At 52.2% G+C, this 16,477-nt stretch overlaps 7 protein-coding genes across 7 annotated transcripts; 5 read left to right on the forward strand and 2 right to left on the reverse strand.

Annotated features, from left to right (window-relative positions):
• Positions 1–122: 122 nt before the first annotated feature.
• N7459_009587 (ACL4 family protein) lies at positions 123–1,389 on the forward strand (the record flags this gene model as incomplete). Its single annotated transcript, XM_056948755.1, has 2 exons — positions 123–688; positions 750–1,389. 2 exons carry the CDS (start codon positions 123–125, stop codon positions 1,387–1,389), a joined length of 1,206 nt encoding a protein of 401 aa, XP_056795980.1.
• A 237-nt stretch (positions 1,390–1,626) lies between these two features.
• Positions 1,627–3,348, forward strand: N7459_009588 (putative histone deacetylase SIR2; the record flags this gene model as incomplete). The annotated part of the gene is made up of 5 exons (XM_056948756.1): positions 1,627–1,852; positions 1,953–2,263; positions 2,322–2,873; positions 2,932–3,111; positions 3,166–3,348. 5 exons carry the CDS (start codon positions 1,627–1,629, stop codon positions 3,346–3,348), a joined length of 1,452 nt encoding a protein of 483 aa, XP_056795981.1.
• A 560-nt stretch (positions 3,349–3,908) lies between these two features.
• Positions 3,909–5,595, forward strand: N7459_009589 (tRNA (guanine-N2-)-methyltransferase; the record flags this gene model as incomplete). Its single annotated transcript, XM_056948757.1, has 6 exons — positions 3,909–4,022; positions 4,136–5,010; positions 5,094–5,265; positions 5,287–5,299; positions 5,357–5,481; positions 5,542–5,595. The coding sequence occupies 6 exons, from the start codon at positions 3,909–3,911 to the stop codon at positions 5,593–5,595; spliced, it is 1,353 nt and encodes a 450-aa protein (XP_056795982.1).
• A 154-nt stretch (positions 5,596–5,749) lies between these two features.
• Positions 5,750–6,577, reverse strand: N7459_009590 (HIT family protein; the record flags this gene model as incomplete). Its single annotated transcript, XM_056948758.1, has 3 exons — positions 5,750–5,994; positions 6,145–6,238; positions 6,332–6,577. 3 exons carry the CDS (start codon positions 6,575–6,577, stop codon positions 5,750–5,752), a joined length of 585 nt encoding a protein of 194 aa, XP_056795983.1.
• A 1,125-nt stretch (positions 6,578–7,702) lies between these two features.
• Positions 7,703–9,331, reverse strand: N7459_009591 (B-type cyclin nimE; the record flags this gene model as incomplete). The annotated part of the gene is made up of 3 exons (XM_056948759.1): positions 7,703–7,803; positions 7,861–9,208; positions 9,323–9,331. 3 exons carry the CDS (start codon positions 9,329–9,331, stop codon positions 7,703–7,705), a joined length of 1,458 nt encoding a protein of 485 aa, XP_056795984.1.
• Positions 9,332–10,387: 1,056 nt separating this feature from the next.
• Positions 10,388–11,654, forward strand: N7459_009592 (mitochondrial 54S ribosomal protein uL2m; the record flags this gene model as incomplete). The annotated part of the gene is made up of 2 exons (XM_056948760.1): positions 10,388–11,491; positions 11,553–11,654. 2 exons carry the CDS (start codon positions 10,388–10,390, stop codon positions 11,652–11,654), a joined length of 1,206 nt encoding a protein of 401 aa, XP_056795985.1.
• A 1,481-nt stretch (positions 11,655–13,135) lies between these two features.
• Positions 13,136–16,133, forward strand: N7459_009593 (putative C6 transcription factor Prf; the record flags this gene model as incomplete). The annotated part of the gene is made up of 6 exons (XM_056948761.1): positions 13,136–13,451; positions 13,533–13,848; positions 13,908–14,427; positions 14,491–14,982; positions 15,037–15,285; positions 15,348–16,133. 6 exons carry the CDS (start codon positions 13,136–13,138, stop codon positions 16,131–16,133), a joined length of 2,679 nt encoding a protein of 892 aa, XP_056795986.1.
• Positions 16,134–16,477: the final 344 nt, after the last annotated feature.

Genomic DNA, 16,477 nt, shown 5'->3' on the forward strand with positions numbered 1-16,477 from the left:
GCAAACCGCTCCAAATTTTGGGCCGGAGCTTCAACTTTTTGTTCGAAGACTCCGCATTCCAAGTACTCGACAACTACCTTGTCCGTAAGGACCTTTTCGTCTTGTTTTTATATTGCCTTGCCATGGGAAAGCCCAAACCGCAAAAGAAAAAGTCTTCGAAGTCCTCCAAGCCCCGCGAAAAGTCCGTTCTCGGCCCTGGTGGCTCGGTCTCGAAACAAAAAATGGCCCAAAACCCCTCTACATTAATTGACGATGCTACGATTCTCCTCCAAACTGGCCGTGCTGATGAAGCCCTGGAAATAGCACAGCAGGCGCTGGCCTTGACAGCTGAAAACAGTCCCGCGCAACTGCCAGCTCTAGACCTGCTTGGCGAAATCAACGTTGAGCTGGGCGAGATCGAGACTGCTCGTGAGATTTTCACTCGTTCTGTTGAGCTAGATCCCAATGGCTCAATACCGGAATCAGAGGGCGGTGGTGCTGAGAAGTTCCTTTGGCTGGCTCAATTGAGTGAAAAAGGTGGGGTGGATAGTGTCCAGTGGTTCGAGAAGGGTGTCTCGTCCTTGAGACAGACTCTCCAATCTCTAGAAGGGAAAATGACACCTGGGGAGCTTTCCAGTGTCGAGGAGAAGAAAACCAAGTTGGCAAACGCTCTCTGTGCCGTTGCTGAGATCTACATGACCGACCTTTCGTGAGTCTCGCTACGCATGCAGTTTAAAAGCTCGTTACTGACAAGAACTGTCTTATTTCAGATGGGAAGAAGACGCAGAGGCCCACTGCGAGTCACTCATTACAGAAGCTCTCCTTGTCACGCCTGACGCACCCGAGGTCTTGCAGACTCTTGCCTCTATTCGGATATCACAATTGCGAACCGAAGATGCCCAGGCTGCGCTCAAGCGAAGCATGGACTTGTGGAAAGACTTGGCCCCGGAAGATCCCAAGGTGCCCGACTTTGCGGTGCGCATCAGTCTTGCGCGTCTCCTGATGGAGGTGACTCTCGAGTTTGAGGCTCTGGAGGTTCTTGAGCGGCTGATTCTCGAGGATGACCAGAGTGTGGAGGCATGGTACCTCGGCGGCTGGTGTCTCTATCTGCTGGCGGAGAAGCAACAAGCACCGAAAGATGCGCAGGAAGATGATCCTGCCGAATCCCCGCGTCATGCCTCGTTGGTTGCCAGTCGGGAATGGCTCAAGCAAAGCTTGAAGCTCTATGAATCACTACAATACGAAGATGAACGACTGCATGACCATGCCCTGGAGCTGGTGCAGGGAATGAACCAAGAAATCGGGGAGGACATGGAGGATAGTGAGGCGGAAGGCGATGGCGAGGAATGGGAGGACGAGGAGATCGAGGCGGACTCTGACGACGAAGACCACGAAATGGCGGATTCATAGACCCAAAAGTGACGAACTCATGCGCCTGTACATGACTGATTTTTCCCTCTGGTTGCCTTTACTTTGACTTGTTGATACCAAGTAGATCTGACTGAGATTCAACATAATCTTTCCGTTCTTTCTCGCCACCCGAACCCCCTCGGTCCGGATAAAAGTTAGCCCCGGGCTTGCAGATGCCGAATTTTTGTCGGCATCCAATGCGCGAACGAGGTCTCCGAGGCTGTCAAAACCCCTGCGATGGACTTGGTACCAGCGCCGAGCAGGGACAACCCGACGAAGGCTCCTGTGGTCGAAGTGGAGGCCGTAGACGTCGCGGAGCAGGTCAGCGCGGAGACGGTCGCCCTGGAGGAGGCATCGTCCGAGTATGAGACGGACAGCGACGACTCAGAGGGCTGGGAGACTCTATCCCATGGCGAGAACACGATCCAGCTCCTCCGCGACGAGCAGCTGCGCGACGGACTCGGTATGTCTCATCCGTGTCCTATCCTCCCTATGCCCCGGACATCCCCGCTATCGGAATCCACAATTCATTTGCGGCTAACATTTGCTGGCTGCCGATATAGTGCCTGGTGCCTGCACTCTAGACGAAGCAGTCGCATTTCGAAAGCGTCTTCATGCGTTAGGTAAAGCTGCGTTTGTGGAAGAGACCATCGTGCGCGAGACTGTAACGGCGAAGAAGCTATGCACGGCGTTTGGTATCCTCCCCCCGGCATTCCTCGAAGGCGCGCCAGATGAGGCCTTCCATCCACTTCTTGCGGTCGCGATTTCGCGGGAATTCTCTCGCCGACCAAAACTCCCTCAGTACAACTCGATCGATGACGCTGTTCGGCTGTTGCAGGAGGCTAGGAACGTCATTGTGTTGACCGGCGCCGGTGTATGTTGCATTCTGATATACGTGGTAATCGCAGGCGCTAATAACTTCGCATGGCTAGATCTCAACCAGTCTTGGTATCCCCGACTTCCGCTCAAAGGATACCGGTCTTTATTCAAAGTTGGAGCATCTGGGTTTGAGCGACCCACAGGAGGTTTTTGACATCCACGTCTTCCAAGAGGATCCCAGCATTTTCTTTTCCATTGCCAAGGATATCCTTCCTACGGAGAAGAAGTATTCTCCGACTCATGGGTTTATCAAACTTCTTCAGGATAAGGGGAAACTGTTGACCAACTACACCCAGAACATTGACAACATTGAAGCAAACGCAGGGGTTTTGCCGGAAAATATTGTACAGTGCCACGGGTCCTTTGCGACCGCCACCTGTGTTAAATGCAGATTCAAAGTCCTCGGTGATACAGTCTTCGGCGAAATTAAGGAGGGAAGAATTCCCGAGTGCACTGCTTGCCGCCAAAGAATTGCCGATGAGACGCTCAAGCCGCAAGGCTTGAAGCGCAAGCGAAGCTCGAATGGCCATCAGAAGGACCGCAAGAATTTCGAGGACAGTTCTGACGAGGAGGATTATGAGATACCGACTCCTGGTGTGATGAAGGTCGGTGCCCAGTATCTTTGGTCGTTTGTTTCGCTCTTTGATATTAACGAATCCACAGCCCGATATCACTTTCTTCGGAGAAGACCTCCCCGATGAATTCGGCCAGCGTCTGATTCACCATGACCGGGAATTGGCGGACTTGGTCATTGTTATTGGAACCTCGCTCAAGGTAGCCCCCGTTGCAGAAGTGCCGGGGATCCTACCACGCAATGTCCCACAAATCTACATCTCTCGCACAGTATGTCATCTCCCTTTGCTACATATTTTTAGCAATACTGATCAAAGCCTGCAGCCTGTGTCGCACACCGATTTCGATATAGATCTCCTGGGCGATTGCGACGTGGTGGTTTCGGAGCTCTGCCGCAGGGCTGGCTGGGATCTGCAACACCATATGATACCTGCAGATGAGAAAGTAGATATAACTCCCGTAGAGGGACACGAGTCACGACATGTTTTCAAGGTGGTTGGCGCATAGCGGCGGAGTTTCGGCGATGGCTTCTACGTGAGGGTTGGCGTCTGTGTTTCTATTGTTGGCGGGATCGGGTTGATTTCTCGGCATATTTTCCCAAGGCACTCTTTGGCTTGGTTTGATTCCACGGCTACGGCCTGCATTCTTAGGTCAATATCACAATGCACTGCGTATATGGTGATTGTTAAGTACTTCGGAGCTCTCTGACGACATCTCATTCGAATTACACTTATGTATGGTGGTGGAGACGATAGATATATCTCGAAGCATAGGGTTAACAGAAGTTGACCTCGAAAGGTGCTATGTCATCTCTAGAAACTGGGTATTAATATAATTAACCAAATTTTTGTGGCTTATGTTTCCAAGGAATGCCATACTGAGGGTTTGTGAAGGAGTGCCTTGTACGTGGGCAACCGCAGTGGTTGCAAGTTGGACCCGAGTTGAAAAAATCAATCCCGCAGTCGCACCCCACCACCGCCATTGGACTGTGCATGAACTGACGAGATTCACCGCGCATTCAATACCATCGTTTCAGCACAGAAGGAAAGACATTTACATTCGGTGCCATGGAATATCTGATCCGACTCCCACAGTTGCATGAGTCGTTCCGCCAGCCGGAACTTGAGGCCGTGGCTACACTTGTCGGGACCGACCTCGAGATCGTTTCCTACGACTACTATGTATGTGAACCACCTCAACAGTCTTCTTCTGCCCTCCGTCTATACAGCAAAACCTCCATTTGTGGCCTCACGCCTCACGCACTTTGCGACCCCCGGATTAACAAACCCCTTAGTCACCATACTGCATTGTGAAGCTTCCAGATGAAACAGCGGCACGCGCGTTGATCTCGCGTACTATTCTGGCCAAGGATATTTTCGAACTCTGGGGACAGGGAACCAGTTATGAAGAGCTCCATACAGATATTCATCGGCGTACACAGGACCGCTGGGCCAGCTACCATAATGCTTCATTTGCGTTCGTGATCGAATCCTTCGCTGGAAAGCGCAGCTCAGCTTTCAAACGAGATATCATCCAGTCGTTCCACTACATGAAGCTCAGCGGGCCGGTCAAATTGAAGAACCCAGATGAACAGTTCGCAGTCATGGAAGAGTATGTCTCGGATGCCGAGTCCTCCAAATTGGGCACAGAGCAACTCCCAGAGCCACGCAAGATCTATATGGGTCGCTGGATTGCCAGCAGCAACCGCGAAGTCATCCACAAGTATGATCTCAAGAAGCGAAACTATATCAGCACCACATCCATGGAGGCAGAGCTAAGTCTAGTCACGGCTAATATGGCACACGCGGCACCGGGGAAGCTCTTTTTCGATCCCTTCGTTGGCACGGGAAGCTTTTTGCTGGCTGCGTCACATTTCGGTGCTCTCACGCTCGGCGCTGATATTGACCCTCGGAGTTTCCGTGGCAAGGATGGTGAGTATGAAAAAGGGGAGATAGCCGTGATGAGGAATTTCAAGCAGTACGGGACAACGAGCAAGTTCGTAGATGCCTTCACGTCGGATCTCACCAATACACCTCTACGCAACAGTCAATTCCTGGATGGAATTGTATGCGACCCTCCATATGGGGTGCGGGAAGGTCTCCGTGTTCTGGGAACTCGAGATGGGACAACAAAAGAGCCGGTCTTCATTGACGGAGTTGCAGCTCACTAGTAAGTCTTCTCATTAATCTTCGCTGCCCTTATTTGGGGTGCTATTATGGTCCTGTAGCAGTAACTCTGACTCGGTTCCATAGTCGACCTGGTTACATCGCGCCGAAGCGTCCTTACGGATTCGAGGCTATGCAACGGGATGTTCTTGATTTCGCAGCCCGCTCTCTTGTCCCCAATGGCCGCCTAGCGATGTGGATGCCCACGGCCTCTGATGAAGCCGTTGATTTCCCCGTGCCTATGCACCCAAAATTGGAGGTCATCAATTTTCCTGTTCAGCCTTTCCATAACTGTGCGTCATGCACATACCGCCAAGGTACACGCTATTGAAGGCTAACTTGATTGCCAGGGTCTCGCCGATTGATAACCTATCGCCGCCTCCCCGAAGGAGAAATCTCCGATGTCTCGCAAGCAAGAAGTAAGGCCGATGCCGAAGGGACCAATGCGGACGAACTCAATGAATTCCGACGAAAGGTACGTATGAATATGTCTAGGATTTATTTGTAAATTGGAGAGTTAATATCCCGGACTTAGTATATCGTGCGGAACGCTCCAAAGCGGGAACAGAGCGAGAAGGCTACCCAATGAATCAAAGGTTTAAATTAACATTATCACAAGGCTGATCCTGCATATGCGTGGTACCTGCCACTATGTATTCATATCAACATGCAGCGTTGACTCAGCCGGAACCCCCCACACCCCCAGCAAGGGACATGCAGCTTACAGCTGGCGAACCCGCCTCTCATAACTTGCCTCGCTGCTTTGCGTCTAAGCCAAGATCCACACCTTCATGCATCTGTACACGGTCGATCTCCCGAGCCAGCTCAGCCCGCATATCCTTAGCCAAGCTTCCGCCTTCCTCATCGTCGAGCTCTTCCCGTTGCCCGCGGCCGAACATGACAAAGGTCGGCTTGTGAGCGCTGTCGGTGTTTGGCCGGGGGATGATGTGGAAGTGGACATGGGGGACTTGCTGCGCACCTCGCTCGCCTGCGTTTTTTCTTCAGTTAGACAAGTTCTCCGTTGTTTCATAGACACGAATAAATTAGGGCCGTGGAGCAGTCCATGTCGACTGGAAATTCAAAAGAACCACATAGAAAAATGCCGGTAATCGTACGTGAATGAGATCCTGATACATACCATTGTTTTGTACAACATTCCAATGCCTGTCTGGGTCGTCGCCAAACACCGTCTTGGTCACTACCCTCGAAAGGATAGGAAGCCACTTCCCCATCTGCGGTCATTGTCAGCCATAGGAGTGGAAATATGTAATGCGAGTCAAAGACTCCATATCGACTTGCAGAGTACTGGAAAGGGGATTTCGTACTTCCTGTCCCACGGCAACCCCCACATCCCCTAGCATCTCATAGTGCTTTCGCGGTGCTACAAGGACATGGCCACGGGTGAGAGGCATGATGTCTAGAAATGCAAGGAGATGCTTCGTGGAGAGGATCAAATGAGCCGTTGCGTTAGAGCTTGACTCCGAAGGATCCCATTTGGACTGTGGCGCTTTCAAGGGGGCGGGCGGGTTGTTAGCTGCGATATTGCAGAAAGGGCACGGCGAAGAGGACATGATCAGACTGATTCTGGAGGATTGCGTTGAGGGTTGAGGCCGTGGAGTAGGGTGTATGCTTCAGATAGCGGGAGACCTGGTGATGATGCGCTCTCCGCGAAGAATTCATACAGATGTATAGTGGGCCGGCTCTTCCAATATGTACTGGAGATTAGGTCATGCGAGAAGTGCCCCAAAGCGTTCTCGAGGCATGACTTGAAGATCGTGGGTGCATTGCGCGCGGCGCACATTGGATTCGGGGATTGTGGCGGGGATCGACCTCGGCTAAAGGGAGCAAGGCAGATGGGTTGCCCGTGAAGGCTCATTCTGCGCATCTAGTCTTCAAGAGAACGCCTATGTACACCCACCGAATTAAAGGCCCGGCGAACGAGAAATGATGGAAAAGGTCAGAATTGCATCCGGTAACCACGCCAAGCACCCAGCGCAGAGTCCAACTATTCTAAGCAAAAGATAAAACTCATAGGCTGAACCAGCGTCACCCGCATTACCACTGCCCAAACCCAGATGCATGATCGCACGAAGACTCGATCACCATCAGCGCGAACCATTCCCAGCCCACAAGAAAAACGCATGCCCCAATGCACCACTATCGCCAACCCCTGTTTTGTTTCCATAGCCGGAGCCAAATTGTCAAAGGCCATAAGCCTTGCCGGTAAGCAAAGCGTACACCCAAAGGGCTCCCGCAGGGAGGCCAGTAACCCAAACGAAGATAAATCCATGGCTGCAATAAGGTGACATTCCGATCTGAAGCAACGAAAAGAAAAGATAGAAAAAGTAAAGTCCGACGCCGGTCACTCGAACGCGAATGAGAATGAAAAGGTATCAGGGGAGGCAAGAGACAAGTCACCCCATGCAGAAAGAAGAGAGGAAAAGCAAATGAGCCGAAGAGAACCACAAGGCTGAGCGCCGAACACCCCCCGTCACAGAAGACAAATGCGGAAGCGCACAAATTCAATCAAGTCATCGTAAGAATATGCAAAGAGGTATTCGATACCAGCACAATGAAATGCCAACATATGGAGGAGTTCGAGCGGCCTGGTCGAACCGTCGCGAAGGCCTTGGGATCGTGATGAAGGAGGACGACAATGTTGACGCAGGGCTAGCATAACATCGTAAATGGCATAATTACTGTTCGCGGTCCTTGATGTAACTGTACGGCTCCGAGAGGGAGCTATCGATGTACATGCTGTGGTACTTCTTAGCCCACTGACGGGTCAAGATGGAAGCTGGATGGATTGGTTAGCAGTGTGAACAGAAGCTGATCGAGACGGAGGTAAACTCACCCTTCAAGAACTTTTTGCTGGCATACTTCTTGAAGAAGGCTTCGTGAGAGACAGGACGGTGCAGGTAGTCGATCATCAGGCGGAAGACCGGGTCAATATCCTGCTCAGTGTATCCGGCATAGTGGGCAAGAGTGGCGTCCCAGGGACCATGTCCCAGAATAAGACGGGCCAGGTACATGGCGGCGGCAGCAATCTGGCTCTGAGGGAAGCCCATGAAGCGATGATCCAGAAGGCTGATTTCCATAAGGTACTTGCCCAGAGTTCGAGTGTGGATGTCATAGTTGTCGGCCTTGGAGATGCGACGCAGGAAGTTCATCGGGTTAGGGAAGCTCATGTTGTACTCCAGAGTAGCGAGAACGTGACGTTCGGCATCCAGAATCTCCTTGTCAGAGAAAGTTTCATCGGCGACGTGACTGAAGTTGGCAACGTGGGGGGACAGGACCTCCTCGTACTTGGAGGCAATGAACATGGCAGTGACCCCGACCAGCTGGAGACGATCGAGAGCAACAACTTCCGCCGAGAGGAAGCGATCAATGATGTTGACGGCAAGGAAGAGGGTCTCTGGGAGCAAGCGGAAACGAGTGTGGACCTCGATCAGCCAGTCGACCAGGATACCGCGCATCTTCCACTCCAGATCGGGTTGGTGCTCGATGTACTGAGGGTTGGGTAGTGTCAACATTTCAAGTTCCTGCAGATAGTCGAAAATCTCCACAACGTATTCAGCAGCCATCAAGGGATCGTCCAGATCCTCGACGTCCAGGTCGAGAGGCTCATTGGCGGTGGGATCCGCGGACGCATCCTTCTCCACTGGTGCAGTCTTTTCCACAGACACAGATTTATTTTGGTTGTCCACCTTCTTGCGTGGAGGCTCATCCGTCGATTGGGACTCTTCCTCCTTGACCAACTTCGATGCACGCTTCATCTGGGTGGCACCAATGGCCCCGGACCCACTGCCCTGTGCCTTAGGCTGAGGTGCAGCCTTCTTCGCGTTGGCGTCACGGTGTCGGAGGGCGGTTCGCGAGGAGTTGGTTCGGCTGAGCTTCTGAACACCTCCAGTCTGGACGGTGGCTTTCGAGGTCAGACCGGCCTTGCCCGCCAGAGCCTTCTTTCCGTCTTTGATCTCAGCCGCATCGGCCTTGTTGACATTGCTGACATCCCCCAGGGCAGCGCGGCGGCGTGGGGGGCCATTGGTAGTTGACACGGCACGCTTGGACTGAAGGGGCTTCTTGGCTCCATCGATAGCACCATCGGTGGTGAGGGCAGCGGCGGCCTTGGCCCGCGTCACACGCGTCGAGGGTCCGTTTTCGTCGTTCTCATTCATTGCGCCTCGGGTACGGAGACTACGGACCTATATCAGGATTAGTATCTCCGTAAACAAGCGCTTTGGACGCGTCTAGGTCATCGAGGGGGGACTTTGATATCCCCCGCACAGCGTGAGGTGGCAATGGGCGAAGTCGCTTACCTGGGGCATCCTGCTAGACTCAGAAGAGAGAAGGGGAAAGGAACGTGTCGGAGGAAAAGGAAGGGAGAAGAATATAATTCTCCTCGTCCTGGCAGGCTCAGGTCAGCATTCCGTTCAACATTACCTTAGTGGAGACCAAATACCACAGCTTCCAGGTCGATGTGCACGTACCAGGTGTGAAAATGCAGTCAGGACAAACCAACTACACTCGCTGGAAGGTAGAGGTAGTAGCTCAGGCGATTTGGGACGAGACGAGTCGCGAGCTATGACGCATTCAAGGTAGTATGCGCGTGATAAAGACTCGTGCCGCTGGTTCTTCCAGAGGTACAACGCGCGAGAACCGAGGATTGAAGTGTACAGAGTTATTCAAAGCACACGCGGAATCCAGAGCAGAGGATTCGCACCAGGAATAATGGCGTTGGGAAGGGGAGGAAGGGTATCTTGAAATGGAATGATGATGAGGGAAAAGGAAGAACTCGAGAGGGCCGGTGGATGTTTGGCCCTACTGTGCTAGCGTGGAATAACCGGTCAAACCTGACTTGACGCCCCACACAGCACAGCGAGGCGCGACCCGATCAAACCCTGTCCCGCAAGTGTGAATACACGACAATAGGGGTATGCTGAATATGATGGTCTGCAGAATCAAGCACAAAATAGGCAAATGGAATTCTTCTGGCCACGATGGGAGCAAAGCCGATCCAGAAATGAAGGGGACAGGCCGGAGGTGGCAGGGGCTGTATTGGTAACGGTGGATACGCGGCGCGGGCGAAACGTGAGGCGCGGTGGGAAAACAACAGTTGTTGCCGGGCAACGGAGCGCTTGCATCAAGGGTGCGCCACAGGGGTGTGCGCCTGTGGCGGTGTGGATGAGGCTGGTGTTAGAAGTCACGTGAAAATAGGCGTCCCAGAACTTTTCGACATGGAGATGAGACGAGAGCCCTGAGAGCGAACTGGGTTTCGATAATCCGGTGTGCTTCCACTTTTCTTCTTTGCCAATTTGCCTTTGATTTGGCTGCCCGGATTGTTTCTCGGGTCACCATTGGTGTCCGCCTGTCTTCTATTCCCAATGATGCTTCAACCCCGAATTGCCCTCCGGGGCATTCGGCTGCCCTTCAGGTGTTTACCTCCCGCCCCGGCTCGCCGTTTTGCCTCTGTCGTCAATGAAATAGAGACGCCATCCGAGAAACCATCCAATTCGACATTCGACCCGACTGCTTCCTTCGCTCCTCCACCCACTCGCGATGACTCCGGCGTCCTACTTCGCACATACACTCCGCGCACCCCCGGTGTGAGACACTTGCGCCGACCAGTCAACGACCACCTGTGGAAAGGTCGCCCTGTTCATAGATTGACTTTTCCCAAACGGGGACACGCAAAAGGTGGCCGGAATAACTCCGGTCGAGTCACTGTTCGTCATCACGGTGGTGGTCACAAGCGTCGAATCCGAACCGTCGATTTCCTGCGAATGGCCCCCGGTCCTCATTTTGTGGAACGCATCGAGTATGATCCAGGTCGGAGCGCACACATTGCGCTAGTTCGCCGCCAGGAAAACAAACAGTTGAGCTATATTATCGCTGCGGATGGCATGCGTGCCGGCGAAGTGGTGCAGAGCTATATGTCGGGTATCCCCGAAGATTTATGGAAGAGCATGGGTGGTACAGTCGATCCCGGTGTGCTGGCCGCAAGAACCGCCTGGAGAGGAAACTGTCTTCCTCTGCACATGATCCCCGTGGGTACCCTCATCTTCAACGTGGGGTTGCGACCTGGGAAGGGTGGCCAGCTGTGCCGGAGTGCTGGAACCTATGCAACGGTGATTGCTAAGGGCAGTGATTCTCGCCAGAAGGAGGTGGAGACTGATCAGCCCGAGGTCGAGAAGAAGCCCTTGACACTCCGTGAGCGCCAGAAGCAGGAGCGTCTAGCTCAACATATCACCGTCCGTCTCTCGAGTGGTGAGGTCCGGCTCATCCACAGGGATTGCTGTGCCACCATTGGCATTGCTAGCAATCCCAACTACCACTACACTCAGCTCGGGAAGGCTGGCCGATCGCGCTGGCTCAACATTCGCCCCACTGTCCGTGGTTTGGCCATGAACGCCATGGATCACCCTCATGGTGGTGGTCGGGGTAAGTCCAAGGGTAACGTGGACCCGAAGAGTCCATGGGGTATTCCGGTATGTATTCCTATGATTCTGTCATTCCACCACCAATGGGCTGACCATGATTTCTGTCCAGACCAAGTCCGGCTACAAGACTCGCCCCAAGTGGAAGATCAACAAAGCTGTCGTCCACCCAAGACCTCGCAACCAAGGTCAGCGTCGGCGCGGTTACAACTAGAACCGACGATTTTGTTTCGCCTTTCCCCCTCCTGGCAGCCACTGGCATTGCTCGTCCGGACCAAGTGCTTCCACACCATCCGCCCTTGTCTTTTCTATACCTCATCTCGTCCGCCTGCGGGATAACTGTACGATATCTTGCACTACTTTCTGTACCCTCAGTATTGTTCATTATGATGCGCGCTGTTGGTAACGTCGTTTCTTCTAACTGGTTGGTGCTTAGCCAATCGGACCCTGTAAAGTATGATGGCCGGCCGGCCGCCACTTGAACAAATTGGAAGCGAATAGATTTAAATTCAAGTTCTCACTGGGAGGCGTAAATGGCAGACTTGTATCTGATGGCGGGACGAACTCCATGTAAATACGGCTGATCCCGCAGATGGGCGTCGATCCGCCAAGCTCGCTAGGCAGCGTAGCAGTGCGTACGCCTCTCGACACTGATGACTACAACCCTGGACAGGAAATGGGGGACATTATACTCCATGGAGTCTCTCTCCACAGACTCCATTAGAAGATCGTCGAAACCTCAATAGTTAGGAGGTCTGAAACTGTAGACATCACTGTCGCCGTCGGGACTGGAGACACCCAGCTGCCCAGTCTCCTGATACAATGCCGCTATCAGTCATAAAGAACTTCCCTTTGTTCCTTCTATCCCCGCCGACCACATGGTATATTAGATAACACGATAGAAATCATCCTTGTAGGGGTCTAGGAGGTTATTTTGTCATTTTCAGAATCCCTGGCTCATAAGTCTTATTTCATGATTCCAGCACAAACTGGTCCTATAGTGTAGTGGTCTAGCACGTGAGATTTGTTCGTCGCCCTGTACACACTCATCTATTCCAACATCAACTAATTGTCCTACTAGTGATACTCAAATGTCTGTCTTCTCAAGTCCCCGGTTCGATCCCGGGTAGGACCTCTGAATTCCTTTTTGCTTCCGATTTGTTAACGGACTCGACTATACTACATAATTTTATGAACTAGAATTATAAACAGTCAATTTTTCTTCTATCCATATCAGGTTTCTATAAGCTCTACTCGTTAACCTGTAGTATTACAGAAAGGTAATATATGTGGTTACAAGAAAAATGGATTTCTTTAAGAACGGAACGGATTAACCCAGATTCCATGCCCCCGGACTTATGGTTACTATATCGCTGGATGATAGCGGAACGCTATATAGTTTCCTGATTATCCATCCACGTGACTTCCAAGTCGATCGGCTCTCACTTCTGTCTTCCTGCCTTAGCGTGCTGCTGACGCTTTAGGTCCGTAACACTATTCTACGTAACACTATTCTACTCAGCCATCGAGCAATGATCCTCTCGTGCTGGACTTGTGCATGATCCATGCCTGCCTGCCCCTTTCTCGCTCTTTAGGGCCTGCTTGCGTTGATAAGCGGAAGCGGTGTCAGCTTCATTATCGGCTTGACTTCTACGCCTTCCCTGACTCGTGGTCCCACGGTCGACCCACCCACCCATGGAGAACCTCCCGCCTTCTGCTTTCTCGCAGGGACTGTCACCATACCCTCCAGCGCCTGATACTTCTCGAACAGACTTCTCGATGGCAGACCCCGGCGGCTTCCCTGAAAGCGCCGCCGGTGGCGATAGCAGCTATGTTCCGCGCCCAAAGCGCATCGCATGTGTCGTCTGCCGACGAAGGAAACTACGATGTGATGGGAAACGGCCAAGCTGCGGAACCTGCTCGCGCCTGGGTCACGAGTGCGCCTATGATGAAGTACGCAAGAAGAGTGGTCCAAAGCGGGGATATGTGAAGCAGCTGGAGGCCCGTTTAGGTATGAGGCTTACGGAGAGCTGTCGCTGTAGCGAGCAGCCAGGTTCTGGGAAATATTTACTGATGATCTTCGCTCTGCCAGCTCAAGTTGAGACCCTCCTCAAAGGCCAAGATTCTGATACCCCTCAACGACCGTCGCCGCCACCGCCCCCGCCGCCGCATGACAGTGAATTCGCGGCACCTATCACCGATGAGAACCTACTTAACTTGCCTGAGATCCCAGCCCTCGCAGCTGATATAGGCAGCTCCATTCCCCCGGCGACTGCCGGAGTTGGTCCATCTCAACCGAGTCGGTCGTTTTATCCCTCGGCTGACAACATCCCCACTGATCCCCAATGGAATTTGATTGGTCTCGGGCTGGAAGAGCCTCTACCGGCGCAAGATGTGATTGATGAACTGTGGGTAATGAACACGACCCTTTCGCCGACGTGAATGCTAAGAGAGTTGTTGATTCTAGGGAAACCGTCTTCTTCGAGAAGGTCTACCCGATGATGCCTATTATCCACCGTTCTCGATATCTTTCTAGTTTGATCGCTGGCCCCAGTTTTCGACCGGCTCTCTGCTTGCGATACATTATGTGGTGCCATGCGGCATCTGTCAGTGACAAATATTTTTTTCTCCACCATCATTTCTATCAACGTGCCCGCAAGTATGCTGAAGCAGATGAGATGAAAGGCTTCGGAGAGAGCATCATCACTTTGTCGCACTGCCAGACCTGGATCCTCGTTGGTGCCTACGAATTTCGAATGATTTATTTTCCCCGTGCATGGCTAAGTGTCGGAAAAGCCACTAGGCTAGCGCTAATGATGGGTCTCAACCGGTTGGATGGCGCTGGCCTTGATGTCAAGCAGTCTATGCTTCCACCGAAGGATTGGACGGAACGTGAGGAACGCAGAAGAGTGTTCTGGATGGCCTTTTGCACCGACCGATATGCGAGCATTGGAACGGGATGGCCTGTGGCTATTGATGAAAATGATGTGAGTCGCTTGACTGGCATGATTGGCTTTTTGTTGAGCAAGGTGATATCTAACACGCACTAGGTGATGACAAACCTGCCTGCTTCCGAAGAATCGTTTATGAAGAGCAAGCCGCAGCGCACACTCCGTCTCTCCGATATTATTGCAGGCGAGGGCGTGTCCACGCTAGCTCCGTTCGCCTGTGTGGTTGTCCTCGCGAATCTTTTTGGCCGAAACCTGATCCACATCCATCGACCACAGCCACAGGATAATGATCATGATCTCAACGGGGAATTTTGGAAGAGACACCGAAGCCACGACAATATTCTTCTTCATATTGCCCTTTCTTTGCCCGACCACCTTCGACTTCCGAGTGGAATGGATGATGTCAACGTCATCTTCGCTAATATGAGCATCCACACTTCCACAATCTGTCTTCACCAAGCGGCGATTTTCAAAGCTGAGAAGAACAGGATGCCCAGTCAGATCATCATTGAGAGTAAGCGCAGATGTCTTGTGGCAGCTAATCAAATATCGAGTATCATGAAGATGGTCAGCCACATGGATCTATCAATTGTATGTGTGATCTAGACAAGTGCTCCAAGATTGACTGAAACTAATTGGTCGCAGCTGAATCCCTTCATGTCATTCTGCCTCTACATTTCAGCCCGAGTGTTTGTGCAGTATCTGAAATCCCGACCTGATGATTCAACGGTCTATTCTTCGCTTCAATTCGTTGTTGGCGCTCTCAATGCCATGAAAGCTAAGAATCCTTTGACAGAGTCATTCCTAATCCAGCTGGATGTTGATCTCGAGGGAACCGGGATTCGAGGTGTGCACAACTCGAAATCAGGCTCAGCTCATGTCATCCAAGCCATGGTCAGTCCAGGTCTTATTCTTCCGCCATTTCCCATGGCTATGAGACTAACCTACGCTGACAGAATGCTTACCGCAACGATGACCTCGAATGCATGCCTTTATACTCTGTCAGTGAAACGCAAGCACAAGCACAACAGAGCGAATCCAATAATGGAGCCTCGCAAGACGGCGCCAAAATATGGTCCGGCCGTTCCCAGCCCGGTATGACCACATCTCTTCCCAGCCGGAACCGAGATTCGTCGACCATCGATTCGGATCGTTCGGGTCAAAATGGAGGCGCCAATGCCTACTTCCCTCATACAATGCAACCACCGGGTTCGCATTCGGATACAAATGGTCAATCAGGCATTGTGGAAATAGACATGGATTATTCGCCTGACTTTGGTCTCGGCGGGAATCTACCTTCTGATCATCCTACACCATCGACATTGAATTCCTCCTCAAACACCTCATACTCGATGTCGGGGCTCGACAATCCGTCACCTGGGAGAAAACAACAGAAATCGAGCTCCATCCATCCTGGTTCAGGTCCAGTTGCGGCAGCCGCTTTTGAACAAGCCCAATCTGTCCATATTTCTCCCGCAAATACGGAGTCCCCTCGGGTTCCTGACATGATGGCTATGCCTGGACACATTTATCCGGGCAATAGCGACAGTCCTCTTGCGGCGACGGGCCCTCCCAATGCGTTCTCTATGCCTGCTGGATGGGATTTATCTACTCCGAGTGCTGAGATGAGCAACGTGGACTTTAGCAATGCAACTGTGGACAATCTGAGCGAAGCTCAGTGGGCGCAAATTCTAAACAACAACGGAAATGAGGCCAGCTGGGAGGGTTGGCGACCATCATGAATGAGTTGAGCTGCATTAATTCCTCGGGCGAAGTTCCACTCAAGCTCCTTGCACCGAGCTTGACTGCATACCAAGCACTGCAAATGGACTGGCTTTTCCTGGGACCGCCCTCGGTAAGGACGTGCCCCGGTACACTGAACACCCTTGACCGCAATTCGCTGCAGTCGCGTGTTGTGGCGAAGGAATCAATGCGTACCATCCACCAGAACTTCACGAGAACTTCTAATGCCTGCTGTCTCTGTCCTTTCCCCTTGGGCTGGCTGGCTCAACTCCACTCGTGCCGTGTCGGTTGAACCAAAATTTGGGTAGCACCACAAGCTACTAATCATCGCATGTGAATATAC

The sequence above is a fragment of the Penicillium hispanicum genome (assembly GCF_028827665.1).
Source record: "Penicillium hispanicum strain IBT 35686 chromosome Unknown utg000008l_segment0_segment0, whole genome shotgun sequence".
NCBI lineage: Eukaryota > Fungi > Ascomycota > Eurotiomycetes > Eurotiales > Aspergillaceae > Penicillium > Penicillium hispanicum.